We start from the raw sequence: 18,205 nt of genomic DNA, 5'->3' as shown, positions 1-18,205 counted from the left end.
TAACTTAAGGGAGAGTCCTCTTATCTTTATGGCTCTTTCAGGTATTTCAGGAGGTTTATCTGCTCGGCTGCAGAGCAAAGTGCAACTGTGCATAAATGTAAAAGTACTTTAGGTCAAACCCAGGGGTCGACAACCTGCAGCTCCAGAGCCGCATGCGGCTCTTTAGCGCCGCCCTAGTGGCTCCTGGAGCTTTTTCAAAAATGTTTGACCTTTTTTTCCCTTTTTTCTTTTTTTTTCTTTTTTTCTTTTCTTTCTTTTTTCCTCTTTCAATCTCTACATTTCGATTTTTTTCACAAAATTCTGACTATTTCCTCGACATTTCAACTTTTTTCAAAATGTCGGGAAAAAAGTTGAAATTTCAAGAAAAAAGTCGAAAATTTCGAGAAAAATGTTGAAATTTAAAAAGGAAGGAAAAAAGAAGAATAAAGGAAAAAAAAAAGGTCAAACATTTTTGAAAAGGCTCCAGGGACATTTTAGATGCTGCTGCATATCCTGGTTTAGACTCATGTACAGGAAATCTGTCAATGTTTCATAATATTGTCTTTGGTATCATTTTAAAGGGGTCCTGTGAGTATTCCATTTTTTGTATTTTGTGTCTCTGTTGTTCCTAGATGACACAGGGATAAAAGATAGTATATCATTTAGGCGAAAAATGTGTTTATAGTTTAAAGAGCTGCAGTGACCTCTATGTTGGTCAGAAAGATTCACATCTTAGCTTGAATGAATGTTTAAAATGATACCAAAGACAATATTGTGAAACATTGACAGATTTCCTGTACATGAGTCTAAACCAGGATATGCAGCAGCATCTAAAATGTAATTTTCTGAACTTCATGAGCTGATAACTATGATCCAGCTGCCACTCAGGAAAGGTTATCATACCAAAATATCATCTGTAGCAGTGGATATTTTCAAAAATCATAAGTAAGTTTTGTCACCTTGAGTGGTGCTGACAAGTAAAATTTTGGGCTCTGGCCCCTGGACTACACAGAACAGATGCTATTCCAGCTTCAGAAGGTCCAACTCCATCAAGTACATCTATGGAGGTGGTGGTCCTGGTTCTGACTGTTTATCGTGGACCTGAGACGACAGGGAACCCGGCCCAGAGACGAGAGGAGAACCAGCAGAGGAACCAGACAACCCTCGGCTGTAAAGTGACTCTGCATCCTCGTCCACCAGGACGGCTCTGCAGGATTCAGTTTCAGACGTGTCTCTGTAATTACAGCAGGTAGTGACAACACAGGGATGTTGTTTCAGAGGGAGGATATAGTTACTAAAACCCTTGCCGGCCGGTGGTTTAATGACCTCTGTCCAGCAGCTCCCAGGTCTTTCAACACTCTCTTAGTCTGTCTTTTCATCTCAAATCTTTATCCAGAATATTCCCACAGCAGGAGTGTCTGAGGACTTATCAAGTATGTACTGGTACTTTCATCCCCTTTTAACTGATTTGTTTAACAGCAGCAGCTTCCACCTTTCCTTGGATTGGACTGGTTCTGCTAGTGACGGGGACAGGGAAACGTGAGTTGGACAGGGGTGTCAAGTAACAAAGTACAAATACTTCGTTACCTTACTTAAGTAGAAATTTTGGTTATCTATACTTCACTGGAGTAATTATTTTTCAGACGACTTTTTACTTTTACTCCTTACATTTTCACACAATTATCTGTACTTTTTACTCCTTACATTTTAAAAACAGCCTCGTTACTCTATTTCATTTCGGCCTTTAAAAAAAACTATCCAGTTAAATTGCTCCATCCGGATAGAGTGAATTAGGTTGTGGTTGTTTCAGATGTTCTTGTCCAGTTTTGTTCTTACATCCGTTCCCTCAGATTCCTGCAACTAAACTTGGATGTACATTCCAATAAAGGTTAGGATAAATGATAACATGAACATGAAGTTTGACTTTTTGCACCATTACAATACTTATAGGAACTAGTCATCATATCTGCTGCTCTCTGAAACACATGTTAATGCTCAATAGTACACATATATGGTTCTTTAATATATTTGCATTATACTAAGATACATTCATTTCCAATGGCTTTTTTCCCCCTTTCATTACTTTTACTTTTATACTTTAAGTAGTTTTGAAACCAGTACTTTTATACTTTTACTTGAGTAAAAAACTTGAGTTGATACTTCAACTTCTACAGGAGTATTTTTAAACTCTAGTATCTATACTTCTACCTGAGTAATGAATGTGAATACTGAAGACACCTCTGACTTTCAGGGACCAGAGATTTCCACCATGCAGTGTAATTTATCTACATTTCCAATGTTCTTATTCAAGTAGTTGTTTTTTTTCTTCTGACCACTAGATGGCAGTAAAGCCCCACCCCCTTCTTGCGTTTCCATGGTGACAGGCTGGTGGAGGTGATGGAGCATTTTCTGCAGAATATGCAGAATATCAAATATAGGAAACCTAAGTTTCATATTCTGAAACTTAGGTTTCCTATATTTGATATTCTAATACAAGAACTTGGAGTGAGTTTGGTTTTAAGGTGGAATGATGGATTTTCCTACGCGTTAATGTCGATCAGTCAAGAGTTATTTATAGTCAGGAGAGTTTTCAACTGCAGCAGTGAAGCATCAGCAGAAAAACAGCTGCATCCTTTCTTTTTTTTTATTTTATTTATTTTTTTAATTTATTAACATACAGTGCAAACAACGACAAAAGACAATCAGTTTGTGTGTGTGTGTGTGTAAATAAGGTGATGAAAGTAGATACATAAATTGACAATATATATATATATATATATTTTTTTTTTTTACCTTGTCTGCACACATATTAATGCTTGATACCATGACGGTAGAAACCAAAGGCATATATATGTGCATTATTACTATATTTAATATATATACATATATATACGCATACTTATGCATACACATACACATACAAACCCAGTGTTTTTTTTATTTTATTTGGGGGGGAGGGGGGGGTTACAATATTAATTTGAGAGTAAATAAGTTAAACAAATAATTATCAATTTATTAGAATTAGAATTGGTGGTTTATGTATTGCAATGAGGGGTGAGGTCAGACCGGGGCGTCAGGGAAGCGAGCAGGAGCTCCCACCAGACTCTGGTGGGGGCCTGCATCCTTTCAGCCATCGGATTTTAACTTCATAAACCTCATAAATCCAAAAGTCTCATTATTTTGGAGCGGTGCTGACAGTGGATCGCGAGGAGAGACCGTCGGGTGGTGATGAGCCTCTTGAACATGTACAACCTCTGTGTTTTGGGAGAAACTCACTTTAGGCTCGGGAGCGGTCGGCTGTGCAAAAATGAATCAGACACACACTCGCTTTTGCTATAAGATATGAATATATTTATTAAAAGCAGTGCACACAAAAAGACTCACACACAATTGCCACTTTCGCTAGGATACTCTGTGTCAATTTATCCCCCGCAAATGACAAAGCAACAGACAATTACATAGGGGCTAGGCGATGTACCTCTTACCTTAACACAGAAGGACTGGAGAGCCGGACAGTCCAGGCAGAGTAGCGATAAAAACCCCGGCTGGGCGTCGTGCACTAGACCCGCAGCAGACTCTGAATGGAACTTCCGGCTTTCTCGTCTTTATACCTTTCACTCAAGCCCGCCCGCAAGCTCTCACAATAAGCCCTCGGTTCACACGGGAGAAAAGATCCCATGTGAACTAGCGCAGTTACATTTGTCAATAAACAACAGGTACATAGCTGATATGACTGTTTTGAGAATCAAGGACATTTCAGGTCACAAAACTTATTTTTTCCTCCTTCACTCTGTTTCCTCTCACACACAGACACGTTTTCATCTGGTCAACGTGTGATCAGCACCGTGTTTTTAAGATCATCAGTAAACACTTCTAACCTCAACCCATGCCGGTTCGAGCCAGATCCAGAATCATGAGCTGACACAACAAACTAAAACATAGATCCAGCTGGAAGTCTCTGTTCAGTAAATAACAGTGTTCTTGTTGTTCTGTACCTTTATGGATTATAATAGGTTTTTTTGAGAAAAAAGTCGAAATGTCGAGAAGAAAGTTGAAATTTTGAGAAAAAAGTCAAATTTTTGAGAAAAAAGTCAAAATTTTTAGAAAAAAGTCGAAATTTCAAGAAAAAAGTCAAAATGTTGAGAAGTAACTCCACTTCTCTGTCACTCCAAACGAAAAATTCTCGTTCATCTTGGAAGTAACTGGAAGTTACTCGTGTCATTTGTTGATGTTTTTTTCCAGGATTCTGATTGGCTAGCATGACTTTATCTTCTCATTACACTGCCCCCTGTAGGTTTGGATGCTCATAGCACCTTAACAGATATTTATGCGGGTTCATGTAAATTATGGTATTTTCCAAAACCTATGTGTAAATGTGGCCTAACACGATGGAAAACCGTCCAGACCAGCTGGTAAAAAGGTCAGTGGACTAACATGGTGTCCTGGAGGTCCCAGGTTCAAGTCCCTCACTGAGTTTCCTTTGGCTAATGTATTTTTCAAAACGTAGAGGGGGAAATATCTCTTTTCTAGTAATTTTGAGGAAAAAAAAAGAAATGTTGAGAAAAAAGACATTTTGAGAAAAAAGTCAAAATTCAAAATTTTTTGAAAAAAAAAAGATTTTGAGAAAAAAGTAAATTTTGAGAAAAAAGTCGAAATGTCAAGAAGAAAGTTGAAATTTTGAGAAAAAAGTCCAAAATTTGAGAAAAAAGTTGAGAAAAAAGTCAAAATTCTGAGAAAAGTCAAGAAAAAAAGTCAAAATTCTTAGAAAAAAGTCAAAATGTTGAGAAAAGAGCTGAATTTTTGAGAAAAAAGTCAAAATTCTAAATCTTTTGAAAAAAAAAAGATTTTGAGAAAAAAGTCAATTTTGAGAAAAAAGTCGAAATGTCGAGAAGAAAGTTGAAATTTTGAGAAAAAAGTCAAATTTTTGAGAAAAAAGTTGAGAAAAAAGTCAAAATTTTTAGAAAAAAGTCAAATTTTATGGAAAAAAGTTGAAATTTCAAGAAAAAAGTCAAAAGTCAAAAGTCAAAAAACCTATGTGTAAATGTGGCCTAACACGATGGAAAACCATCCAGAGCAGCTGGTAAAAAGCTCAGTGGACTAACATGATCACTGTTGTCCTGGAGGTCCCAGGTTCAAGTCCCTCACTGAGTTTCCTTTGGCAAAGCATTTTCACTAAAATTCAACCACCAACATTGAAGTGTAAAGCTTAAAAAAAAAGCATTTCCATGTGTCTGACACGTAGCTCAGAGGGTTAGATGACCGTTCTGTAAACCAGACCAAACCTGAACCTGCAACTGAAAGGTTTTTGTGGTTTTGACTCTAAATGTAGATAGAAAAGACTGAAAGAAATCCAGTGATCTACCAACAGCGTAGCTCAGGGTGTCAGAGAGCTGCCTGGGGAGTCAGAGGACACAAGTTCAATCCCTGGGAGGATCTGGGTCAAAGTGATGGAGACACAACTTATGATGGATTCAGTTTTTAAGTCCACCGCCTGAAACCAAAGGTTAAATGCGCTACGAGAACCAGCCTCAGTGTGAAGGGGATCGGTGGCGTGGTGGGTTAGTTCACGGCTGTAAGGCACCAGGAGGTCGGTGCACGCCGGTTCAAACCCAACGCCGGTACCTGGAGCCCTTAAAACTGGTGTCACTGAGGTGGAGAAGAGGAGGATAGAGGAGGATGGAGGAGGATGGAGGGAAAGGGGAGGAGGTGAGGGTGTCTCCTCCCCGAAATACGGGGACACAAAGGCTGGGTGTTATGGAGAAGGAAGCAGGAGCAGTGGGGTTTTACTGCTGAGACTAGAAGAGTATAGAGTAGTCAGAAACTTAGTTACGTACAAAAGTATAAATTAAGTTACAAACGTGCATAAGATACTTAGTTTCCGACTACTTATGTCACTTACGTACTTAGTTTCCGACTACTTATGTGACTTAGTTTCCGAATACTTATGTCACTTATGTACTTAGTTTCCGACTACTTAATTTCTGACTACTTACGTACTTAGTTTCCGACTACTTATGTCACTTACGTTTCCGACTACTTATGTGACTTAGTTTCCGAATACTTACGTACTTAGTTTCCGAATACTTATGTCACTTATGTACTTAGTTTCCGACTACTTATGTCACTTACGTACTTAATTTCTGACTACTTATGTACTTAGTTTCCGACTACTTATGTCACTTACGTTTCCGAATACTTATGTCACTTACGTACTTAGTTTCCGACTACTTATGTCACTTACGTACTTAGTTTCTGACTACTTATGTCGCTTACGTACTTAGTTTCTTACTACTTATGTACTTAGTTTCTTACTACTTATGTCACTTATGTACTTAGTTTCTGACTACTTATGTCACTTACGTACTTAGTTTCTTACTACTTATGTCGCTTACGTACTTAGTTTCTGACTACTTATGTCGCTTACGTACTTAGTTTCTTACTACTTATGTACTTAGTTTCTGACTACTTATGTCACTTACGTACTTAGTTTCTGACTACTTATGTCGCTTACGTACTTAGTTTCTGACTACTTATGTCGCTTACGTACTTAGTTTCTGACTACTTATGTACTTAGTTTCTGAATACTTATGTCGCTTACGTACTTAGTTTCTGACTACTTATGTCACTTACGTACTTAGTTTCTGAATACTTATGTCGCTTACGTACTAGTTTCTGACTACTTATGTCACTTACGTACTTAGTTTCTGACTACTTATGTACTTAGTTTCTGACTAATTAGAATAACTTACTCTATCCTCTTCTAGTCTCAGTAAAATCCTCTCTGCTCCTGCTTCCTCCTCCATAATCCCCTCCCTTTGTGTCCCCGTATTTCGGGGAGGAGACACCCTCACCTCCTCCCCTTTCCCTCTCATCCTCCTCTATCCTCCTCTTCCCAACCTCTGTGACTCCAGTTTTAAGGGCTCCAGGTACCGGCGTTGGATTTGAACCGGCGTGCACCGACCTCCTGGTGCCTTACAGCCGTGAACTAACCCACCACGCCACCGATCCCCTTCACACTGACGCTGGTTCTCGTAGCGTGTTTAACCTTTGGTTTCATGCGGTGGACTTAAAAACTGGATCCATCATAAGTTGTGTCTCCATCACTTTGACCCAGATCCTCCCAGGGATTGAACTTGTGTCCTCTGACTCCCCAGGCATCGGTCTGTCCGCCGCCTGCTGTGATTGGTTAGCCAGCTTTTTCTTTGACCCTGTCCAGCAGATAAGTGGAGACCCACTTACCATCTTCAAAGGGGTGCCACAAGGTTCTATCCTGGGCCCATTTTTTTCCATCTATATCAGCGGTCGGCAACGCAAAATGTTGAAAGAGCCGTATTGGATCAAAAATACAAAAAACAAATATGTCTGGAGCCACAAAAAATGAAAAGTCTTGTATCAGCCTTAGAATGAAGGCAAATGACAAAAGGCAAACAGGTTGAGAAAAAAGTCGAAATGTTGAGAAAAAAGTTAAAATGTCGAAAAAAACATTAGAAATGTCGAGATTAATGTTGAGGTACAATCTCGAGAAAAAAGTCGAAATGTCGAGAAAAAAGTCAAAATGTTGAGGAAAAAAGTCAAAATGTATAGAAAAAAGTCAAAATTTTGGGGAAAAAGTCGAAATGTCGAGAAAAAAGTCAAAATGTAAAGAAAAAAGTCGAAATTTCAAGAATAATGTTGAAGTACAATCTTGAGAAAAAAAATTCCAGAAAAAAGTCGAAATGTTGAAATTAAAAAGGAAAAGAAAAAGGAAGAAAAGAGAGAAAAAAGTCGAAATGTTGAGAAAAAAGTTAAAATGTCGAGAAAAACATTAGAAATGTCGAGATTAATGTTGAGGTACAATCTCAAGAAAAAAGTCGAAATGTCGAGAAAAAAGTCAAAATGTTGGGAAAAAAGTCGAAATTTTGGGAAAAAAGTTGAAATTTCGGGAAAAAAGTTGAAATGTCGAGAAAAAAGTCGAAATTTCAAGAAAAAGTCGAAATGTCAAGATTAATGTTGAAGTACAATCTTGAGAAAAAAAATTCCAGAAAAAAGTCGAAATGTTGAAATTAAAAAGGAAAAGAAAAAGGAAGTAAAAAGAGAGAGAAAAAAGGAAAAAAGAAGAAAAAAGAAAAAAGGGAAAAAAGAAGAAAAAAAGAGAAAAAAAGCAAAAAAAAAAGAATAAAAGGAAAAAAAAAGGTCAAACATTTTTGAAAAAGCTCCAGGAGCCACTAGGGCGGTGCTAAAGAGCCGCATGCGGCTCTAGAGCCGCGGGTTGCCGAGCCCTGGTCTATATCAATAACACAGTAAGAGCAGCCAGCAGCTCCTAGCATCACTTATATGCTGATGACTCCATCCTTCATTCATGTGGCCCCTCTCTTCACTCTGCAGCATCTACTCTCAGCTCAGTCTCACCTTTATCAGTCTTTTATCTTTTTATCTATCAGTCTCATAACATCCACCTCCGTCTCAATAACAATAAAACAAAAATGTGTCATCTGACCCTAGAAGCAACAACTCTAACCCTCCAACATCATTTCTGCAGGTGGATGGAAAGAAGGAAGTAAGGAAGAAAGGAGAAAATAAGGAAAGAAGGAAGGAGGGGGGAAAAGATGGAAGAAAGGAAGGAAGGGAGAAAAGAAGGAAAGAAGTAGGAAAGGGAGTAAGGAAGGGAGAAAAGAAGGAAAGAAGTAGGAAAGGGAGTAAGGAAGGGAGAAAAGAAGGAAAGAAGTAGGAAAGGGAGTAAGGAAGGAAGAAAGGGAGGAAGGAAGGGAGAAAATATGGAAGGAAGGAAAGAAGGAAGAAAAGAAGGAAAGAAGGAAGGAAGTAGGAAAGGGAGGAAAGAAGGAAAGAAGGGAGGAAGTAGGAAAGAAGGAAGGAAGTAGGAAAGGGAGGAAGGAAGGGAGAAAAGATGGAAGGAAGGGAAGAAGGAAGAAAAGAAGGAAAGAAGGAAGGAAGTAGGAAAGGGAGAAAGGAAGGGAGAAAAGATGGATGGAAGGAAAGAAGGAAGGAAAGAAGGAAGGAAGTAGGAAAGGGAGGAAGGAAGCTGGATTTCATCTCCTCGTTTAAATATCTTGGGATCTTGGATTTCTCCTTCTCCTTTTCATTCTCCACACAAATAAATAATTTACAGTCAGAAACGTTCCTGTAAACGACTAACTCACTTCAACACTCTCTCAAACTCACACTTCCCGTCTTTCAGCCAAACATCCACCAGATTGGTGCTGGCTGATGTTCCTGTCATTTACAGTTCCCATATCCCTACACATATATCACTCTTTTTAACCATCTGTTACTGTTTTGTGTATTTATTGATCTTTTATTAGGGCCCGAGCACTTACAGAGCGAAGGCCCTATTGTATCTGTAGGATTTTTTTTTTTTTTATTCTTTATTCTTCTGACAAAAGCGGGGCTTTTTTCCCCCTAAACGTGCCCCAAAAGTCACCAAATTTTGCACGCAAGCCTGGCCTGGCGAAAAATTTGATATTTAATGGTTTGCATTAATGGGCGTGGCCTAACGGCTCAACAGCGCCCCCTAGAAAACTTTGTGCCTCAAGCCCCACAATACGGTTTGATGTACATGCACCAAAATCGGTACACACCTGTATCATGTCACAACTTAAAGAAAAGTCTCTTGGCGTCATGGCCGAAACTGAACAGGAAGTCGGCCATTTTTAATTAATCGTGTAATTTTGGCGCAATTTATGCCATTTCTTCGACAGTTAATACGGCCCGAACCGTAACGTGCACCCAGGTGTGTTATACATCAAAATGTGCATCTCCATCTTGCGACTACACGCATTACTTTTCTCAGTCAAAAGTGTTACCGTGGCGACGCTACACGCCAAAAAGCGCGCACCCCCTTCTTCTGATTGGTCAATATTTCATAGTCCCTTTTTTCTGCTATAACTTTTGAATGGTTTGACATAGGAAGTCGTGGGTGGTGTCATTTCTGATATGCTTATGGGGGGCGGTGGCCGTGAGTGCGAGGGCCCGTTCATCGCTGCTTGCAGCTTTAATTTGTCTTTTTTTCTGTTTCTACACGTCTACACTACAGTCAGAAACCTGAGCTCTTGGTGACAGCTTGATAAACAGATCACTTCTGCTGTCGGCCGAGCTTCTGGCAGCCGCCTCTTCTCCGCGCTGACCTTGACAAGCCTTTCCTGCTTTCATTAGTTCCTGCTCCATTATGGTCACGCTCTGTAATTCTGGTAATGAGGTGACTCTGCAGCGCTGCTGCAGCTGGTTCAGGATGCTGCTGCTCCCCTGCTGACCAGAGCCATTCCCTTCTCCTATCTACTGTTTATGATGCTTTAAGTTTCCACCAACACAGCACATCTTTGCTTTGTTTTCCACGGACGAGGGTGAAAAAGTGGTTATTTTTATTGGAATATTTTTGTGTTTTTAATTGATTTTACTTGTGAAGCACAAATCATCCCCCCTGAAATAAAAATGGTCCAAATCATCCCCCCTGTAAAACTGCCATCCCCCCTTTCCATCCCTTATGTCATTTCATCAATGAATGTGGTTTTACTGCTATTTCAACATTTAGAGTCATCACCAGAAAAATAACACCAGAAAAATAACTTATTTGACAATTTTCACCTGTTTCAAGTACATTTTCAAAAGTTCACTGCAAAAACTCAAAGTCTTACCAGGAATATTTGTCTTATTTATAGCTAAATGTCTCATTTTTAGTAAAAAAAAAATCTCATTACACTTAAAACAAGAGTCATTACCAGAAAAATAACTTATTTGACAGTTTTCACCTGTTTCAAGTAAATTTTCACTTGAAATAAGTAGAAAAATCTGCCAGTGGAACAAGATTTATCTTCTCATTACAAGCAAAAAAAATCTTGTTCCACTGGCAGATTTTTCTACTAATTTTAAGTGAAAATCTACTTGAAACAGGTGAAAATTGTTGTTTTTTCCAGTGATGAGTCTTGTTTTAAGTGTAATGAGATTTTTTTTACATTTTAACAAGAAATAAGACAAATATTCTTGTTAAGATTGTGAGTTTTTGCAGTGATCCATGTTACTTATCCTGTGAAGGACAGAGTCATATTGATAAGTTCAGAAAACAGTTTTTTATTGTTGTGTTTTGATGTATTTGATGTAAGCCCAGTGGATATTTAAAGCTTACAGAAGGCTGCATTTAACTGCTGCTATGTCATTCCTGCAGTATTTCTGCAGCTGTTTTGGTCACTGCTATTATTTGTAATATATTATATTATTTGTAATCAGCATAAATTATCTGTCCCCATATGATCAAATCCACCACCCCCCTGATTCTTTTTTACAACTCCAGTACTGGCTTTAGCATGTCTGTTTATCTCTTCTCAGTGGTTTAAAGACACGACACGGTGGTCACTTCTTTCCCACCGAGCTCTCCCAGGGGTTGGTCTGTGTGACGGTTTAACATGATTCCTCCTCTAGATGACTTGACTCCTCTGGGAGAGCCGGCAGAGCTGACTCAGAGGTGGTAATGAATTTAATTGGCAAGTTGCATCTCTGTCAGCATCTTGTTGAGCATCAGTTCCTCACCCGGGAATTACATGTGAGGTCACACTGATCAGTGTCAGCAGGATGTGGGACCTGAGATACATTCAAAAGAACAATTAAAGCCTGTATGTTAAGTAAATATCATGAAATATGTTAGTTAAGTTTGATTGACATACCCATAGACGGCAGTAGTTTCATTTTATTTTAGTTTTTTATTCACTTAGTTGTTTTTTTTTTCCTTTTTTATCTTTCTTTCTTCTTTTTTTTCCTTATTTTCTTCTTTTTTTCCTTTTTTTTCTCTCTTTTCTTCCTTTTTACTTTCCTTTTTAATTTAAACATTCCGACTTTTTTCTGGAAATTTCGACTTTTTTCTCAAGATTGTACTTCAACATTAATCTTGACATTACGACTTTTTTCTTGAAATTTCAACTTTTTTCTCAACATTTCAACTTTTTTCTCAACCTTTTTGCATTTTGCCATTTGCCTTCATTCTAAGGCTGATACAAGCCTTTCATTTTTTGCAGCTCCAGACATATTTGTTTTTTGTGTTTTTGGTCCAATATGCTCTTTCTACATTTTGGGTTGCTGACCCCTGATCTAGATCCTATCAGCTCCTCAGTAGATCTAGTGACCTCTAACTGCCCTTCAGGAACTATCTGATGAAAGACTTCTGCCTGGTCAGCACTTTTCTTTTTCACTGTGGCGTTTGTTTGTCGTCTGGTCGTCTCACGTGGATCAGGCCGGTACGAGGGGGGGTCTGGGATTAGCTGAGGCTGCAGGACGATCGTCTTATTGCTCTTTGAGCTGCAGGTGAAGTCTGATGTTTTACTTCAGCCACTAAGAGGATTTGGAGTGGGGGGGGGGGGGAAAGCTCTGGGCTCGGCCTTCAATCAGTGTGTGTTTATGTGTGCAGAGAAGCAACTCCTCTGCAGTATAGAGGTAGATTTGTTTCTTAATTATTCAATCAAAAGAAAGATTGCTTCAATTAAAAAATATATTTTCAATTAAAAAAAAATTCACTTCAATCAAAAAAATGTATTTTAATCAAAGAAAAAAGTGTTTGAATGCCATTTTTTGGGTTTCAAATATTTTTTCAAACGCTTTTTTTCTTTGATTGAATTTTTTTTTTTTATTGAAGTGAATTTTTAAAATATTTTTAAATTTTTTTTTTCTTTTTGAAACAACTTCTTTTTTGATTAAATGATAAAGACACAAATGTCCTACCCATAATATGGCCCAAACACACAAAAACACTACTTCAATCAAAAAAGTTGCTTCAAACAAAAAACTCAATTTCTATAAAAGAAAACATTCCCAATCGAAGAAAAACCGTGTTCAAATGCATTTTTTTGAGTCTCAAATATTTTTTTTGCATTCAAACACTTATTTTCTTTGATTGAAATCATTTTGTGACATTTTTTTTTAATTGAAAATATATTTTTTGATTGAAGCAACTCTTTTTTTTTATTGAATAATTAAGAAACAAATCTACCTCTATACTGCAGTAAGACGGGATGTACGGAAGAGTATTAGGGCCAGGCAGGAGAAAAATAAAAATAGTATTTTAGAGGAGGAAGATTTTTTTTTTATTGTGCACTTCGAGAAAAAAGTAGAAATGTCGATAAAATAGTCGAAATGTCGCGAAAAAAGTCAAAATGACGAGATTAATTTTGAAGTACAATTTCGAGAAAAAAGTCGGAATGTCGATAAAAAAGTCGAAATGTTGAGAAAAAAGTCGGAATGTCGATAAAAAAGTCGAAATGTCGATAAAAAAGTCGGAATGTCGAGAAAAAAGTCGAAATTTCGTGAATAAAGTTGAAATATTGAGAAAAAAGGCTAAATTTCAACTTTATTCACGAAATTTTTTACTTTATTCTTGAAATTGTATTTCAACATTAATCTCAACATTTCGACTTTTTTCTCGAAGTGCACAACAAAAAAAAATCTTTCCCCTCTCAGATATTTTTTTTTACTCCATGGCCCTGATAATCTTCCGTAGGGATGAGCAGAGCGGTGAGGGGTGGATGTTCCTCCCTGATGGGAGGAGTCTCTGAGTCTCTGAGCAGGAGTCAGTCGTTAGTCCTCCCATCGCTGCTGTTTGACACCAGGAGGAGCAGCAGGATGGAGGTCTCCCCAGCTCAGCCCGACTGACCCGTCTCCACATCCCTCTCTTCAGCTACACCAGTTCCTACGGTAGGAAGAGAAGTAGTCGTAGTTATAGTTCAGCTGCTGCTCCGTCTTGATCTCAGCAGGTCACGTTGGGATGCAGATCTAAGTTTAGATGCTTTAATCTCGGGGAGGAGGATTTGAGCTGCTGGAGAATCACCTTAACGAGCTAATAAAGCTGCACACAAGCAGGGGGGTTCTGTGTTACAACTCTTTCAAATATTTTGTTTATCAGCATCTCTGCTCTTTATTCAGTTCAGGATTTATTCATCCTTAAGTGCAGCTGCTCAAATTAGTGCTGAGTCGTGCAAAACAGGATGTTTTTACTCACTTAACTGCAGTCTGGACATGAAGTATGTAGTGATAGCCACAGCTATCATACTAGACATGCTAGAGAGGTAATTTCATCCTGCCCAAACCTAAAACCCATGCACTAAAAAGAACAGTAATATACAGGGCAGTTACTTACTGGAATAAACTTCCAGAAAATCTTATTTCAACTAGTGGCGGAGTTGAAGCTTCAAGAGGAGACTAAGAAAGGAAGTTCAAATGAAACTGGTTGTTTTAGATCGTGTTTAATGGTTTTAGCCGTTTTTTTGTTTTTGTTTTTGTATTTGCCTCATTTAGTATGCACTTATTTATCTTTAGTTGTACTTGGATTTATCTTTAATCTATCTTTTTTTGGTTGTTATTTGTTTTTTTTGTTTGTTTTTTTTTCATTTTCATTTTTTTCATTTAGGAAAATTCATGTTCTTTTTTTCATTGTTTTCTGCTTATTATTATCTTTAGTTTTTTTTGTCTTGTTTTTCTTTTTAGTTGTTGTTTTTTTGTACTTGTTATCTACTTTGTTTTATTCTGTTTAACTAACATTTTATATTGTACTGTAAAAGTTTTATAGAAATGTATATTTGTACTGTTGGACCCCAGGAAGAATAGTGGCTGCTGAGGCAGCAACTAATGGGGATCTGAAATAAATACAATTAAATAAATATCAGCAGCTCCACCAGCTAGTTGTTATCTATTTCTGTTATTGTAAACCTGTAATTTTGTTTGTTTGTTTGTTTGTTTATGTATTTTGAGCACATTGAGTCCATGCTCAAAATGCGAAATGTGCTTTATAAATAAATTTGACTTGACTTGATCGTCCCCAGGGATCCTGATCGTCCCCCGTGTCCTGGACACCAGACGTCAGACTTCTCCAGAGGCTGCAGGACGACCGCACAGGTGAGTGTGGCCAGAGTTTAGATTTTGGTGCATGTTACGTCTCCAGGAACTGCAGAGTCTCTGCAACATGAACCATCACAACAGGCAAAGTGCACTTTTATATCCCTAATGCATAATTTTAAGACATTGAAATGCGATATTAAAAGGTTACCTGTTTCTTATAATGGCGTGTTTGGGGAAACATTAAGACATTGAGGGTGAAGTTGATTAGACAAGGAACGTTTCTGATCTTGATGTGTAATCTGCATCAGCACTTTACAAACTCTTACACTTCAGCACTTAGCACTTTAACTTTACGGTCACTTACTGGTTTATCAACTGCAACTTGTTTTATTGCTTAATGATTTTTATCTAGTTCTGTCGTATCTTTTAATGTTGTGTTTTTGTTGGTATGGATGTCTTGTCTACTTTTCTGCTGATGTCCGATTCTGTGTCTGGCATGATTAAAGATACATCCTAGGAGGCACTGGGACACATCATCAGTGATGTGTCTGAGATCACCGGGGGTTTCGGGTCTTTCAACAATCATACCCCCTCCTTCAGGTGACCCAGCCGGGGTTGATCAAGCCCCGACTTGTGTCCCAGTAGCATTGGCCCACAGATCACTCCTCCTGATCCAAAGCCACCTCGAGGCTCTCTCTGCTGCCTCCATGGTGGACTTGATGGCTTTCCTTTTTGCAGCCCCCGTAATGCCAAGTAGCGTGAACACCTTGCACAGCGAGCGGCCAAAAAACCCTCTACACCCTACTTCAATGGGCTCACAGCGTGCCTTCCAGCCTCTTCTTTGGCATTGCTCGACCAGCTCCTGGTACTTCGACCGCTTCCGCTCGTTTGCCTCCTCTATTCGGTCCTCCCAGGGAACTGTCAGTTCAATCAGTAGCACCTGCCTTGAAGACACTGATGAGAGCACGATGTCGGGCCTCAAAGACGTTGTTGTGATGTGGTCTGGAAACTTGAGCTGCTTGCCCAAGTCCACTGGTAGATCCCAGTCAGCTGCTGAGGTGAGGAGGCCGGCTGCTGGTTTGGGCTGTGACTGCGGCTGCTCTCCAGCCCTAATAAAGGCAATGTTCCTCTTGCCAGGTTGTTGCTTGCTGCTGTTGCTTTTGGCCACAATGGTGAAGATGGCTTCAGCAACAGTTCAGCACTAGAGCAGCTGCTTAGGATGTGTTCCAGAGAGCCTTTTCTGGAACACAGCGCACAGGCAGGGGAGTCAACCATGCCCCAGAGATGGAGATTGGCTGGGCTGGATAAGACATCGTAGACAGCTTGGACCATGAACTTGATGCGCTGGGGTTCAGCCTGCCTGAACTCAGACCAGGTCACTTTCCTCTCGAGCACTCCCTCCCATCTTGTCCATGCTCCTTGCTGCTGCATGCCCACCATCCTGCTGGTCCGTTCCTCCTCAACCCCTGCCCGCACCTCTTTCAGGACTAGCTGGCGTTTGTCCTTACCTCGAACCTTCTCGTAGCGAGGTTGAAGAATGGCTCCCAGTCCTGCACGGCCTGTTGCAACCGTGCCCACCAGAGCCCTGTGTCTCAGTCGAGACTCAGCTACCTCCAGGCCTTCCTGAGCCCTCCACTTCCTACCGGTTCGCACCACGATGCCCGCTGATGCCACTTTCGAGTCTTTGGAGTCCCGGTAGAGCAAAGCCTCTCTTTTGCGAGAGACCCTGAACTCCTCTTCAAGGCTGCTGAAAGGGAGCTGGAGTTTGTTGGTCTTCCCATACAGAGTGGCACTACATATGCTCCGTAGAAAGCCCATCCAACGACGGAGGTGGCTGCATTAATTTGCCGCGGGGACGAATGGTGGAAATTAGCCTCTGGCTACAACCGTGAATATTTACACTTGTGTCTATTAATATGTACAGTCCCTGTCTAACAAATAAAAGTGAATTGAATTGAATTGAATTGAATTGAATTGATCTGATCTGAGTTTATATCTCCAACCTGCCAGCGAGGCGTTCCCCCATGATTCGCCGTGAGAGGAGACGTTTCGGTCCCGGACAGTCGAGGATCAGCAGCAGCAGGTGGGTTTCACACCAGCAACCTCACCAGCATCTAGATAGATGCTTTTACCAGCACCTCTCGTGCTACCTGTGTACCATCTTTGCAACTGCTGGTCACCCATTCCTCTGTTTTGTGTTGCCCTGGCAGTCCCGTCCACGGCCCCCCCGCTGCACACAACACCAACAACTCCAACAACACCAACAACTCCAACAACAACGATAAGAAGGATGACAAGAAGGATGACAAGAAAGATGACAAGAAAGACGCAAAGAAAGATGACAAAAAAGAAGAGCCGTAAGTATCACATGATACACTTTGAATGACCAAACAGCAGCAACAGAAGCTCAAACTAACTGTGGGAAGAGAGGCGTTGAGTTGAGGGAGGTGTGGTTATCAGTAAGTGTATGTGTAGCGATGAGTCCGTGAACTTTGCCCAGAGCTGCTCTCAGCCAATGTCCTTGATGTTATGAGGCGGCTCGGGACAGTTCTGAAAACAGGGTCCGCAGATGTTCCTGAAGAGGGGAGGGATTAGTGGGGGCAGAGTCCCCTTGTTTACATTCCACCAGGAAGATTGTGACCAGAGCGATCGGCCCAAGACCGCCCTGTCAAGGCCAGATTATAGAATCAACAATTATAATTGCAAAAACAGGCAGCCTCAGTAATTTTCCGTCTGCCTTCAGTCTCTGGTTCATCAATAGCAACTCCAATCAGACGAATTTGTGATCAATTTCCGCCAAGCCGAGCTTCCATCAGGTAATGTTGGATTTTTGGGTAGCTAACGTTAAACGGTCAAATCATAAAGTTCGGTGTCATCACTTTAATTTCGCCAACAAATCCTGCCTTGAAGTCGGACCAAGCGTCAAGACTTTTGTAAGCCTTCAAGCTTTGCTTCGTGTATTTCCCAGGCGTAATTAAGTATATATAAATATTAGGAAACTGGATTCATGTCCAAGTATTAATGTCCATGGACCACTGGTTCTTGGGGTAACTGTACGGGTCACTGTCAAGTCCAACTGCCTTTAATTTAAGCCAATAATTGGCTGTTATCCCGTCTTCTCCACTAGTTGCAGCCATTTTTGCTTAATCTGGAAGAAACCTACAGCAGAACCATACAGAGTCCAGCAATCGTTGGGATAAAAATACTTTGAAAAACATTTGAAAATAGAAAGAAAGATAAAAGAGCCCTGGAAGATTGTCGGAAACCACTCAAAGTTCGGTACCAATACTTTCAACCAAAAACTCATTTTTCTTGGCGGGACGGATTTGACCAATTTTTTTCTTGCGGGCCGCACACTCAAAATAACAAAAACGGTGCAAATTTTTTTTTCTAATTCTTTTTTTTACTATTGTTATCT

At 39.8% G+C, this 18,205-nt stretch overlaps 1 protein-coding gene across 1 annotated transcript in view; it reads left to right on the top strand.

The window, feature by feature from the left end:
* Nucleotides 1-13,511: 13,511 nt before the first annotated feature.
* LOC133425243 (cyclic nucleotide-gated channel cone photoreceptor subunit alpha-like) overlaps nucleotides 13,512-18,205 on the top strand; it is an 11,806-nt gene continuing 7,112 nt past the window's right edge. Inside the window, exons 1-4 of the mRNA XM_061715986.1 lie at nucleotides 13,512-13,647; nucleotides 14,772-14,844; nucleotides 16,798-16,870; nucleotides 16,998-17,144. Of these exons, the coding sequence (XP_061571970.1) occupies nucleotides 16,812-16,870; nucleotides 16,998-17,144 (206 nt within the window). The 5' untranslated portion in view covers nucleotides 13,512-13,647; nucleotides 14,772-14,844; nucleotides 16,798-16,811. The remainder of the gene's footprint in view (nucleotides 13,648-14,771; nucleotides 14,845-16,797; nucleotides 16,871-16,997; nucleotides 17,145-18,205) is intronic.

The sequence above is a fragment of the Cololabis saira genome, chromosome 24 (genome assembly GCF_033807715.1).
Source record: "Cololabis saira isolate AMF1-May2022 chromosome 24, fColSai1.1, whole genome shotgun sequence".
Classification (NCBI taxonomy): Eukaryota; Metazoa; Chordata; class Actinopteri; order Beloniformes; family Belonidae; genus Cololabis; species Cololabis saira.
The sequence above is the reverse complement of the archived record's forward strand: the minus strand, read 5'-3'. Positions and strand labels throughout refer to the sequence as shown.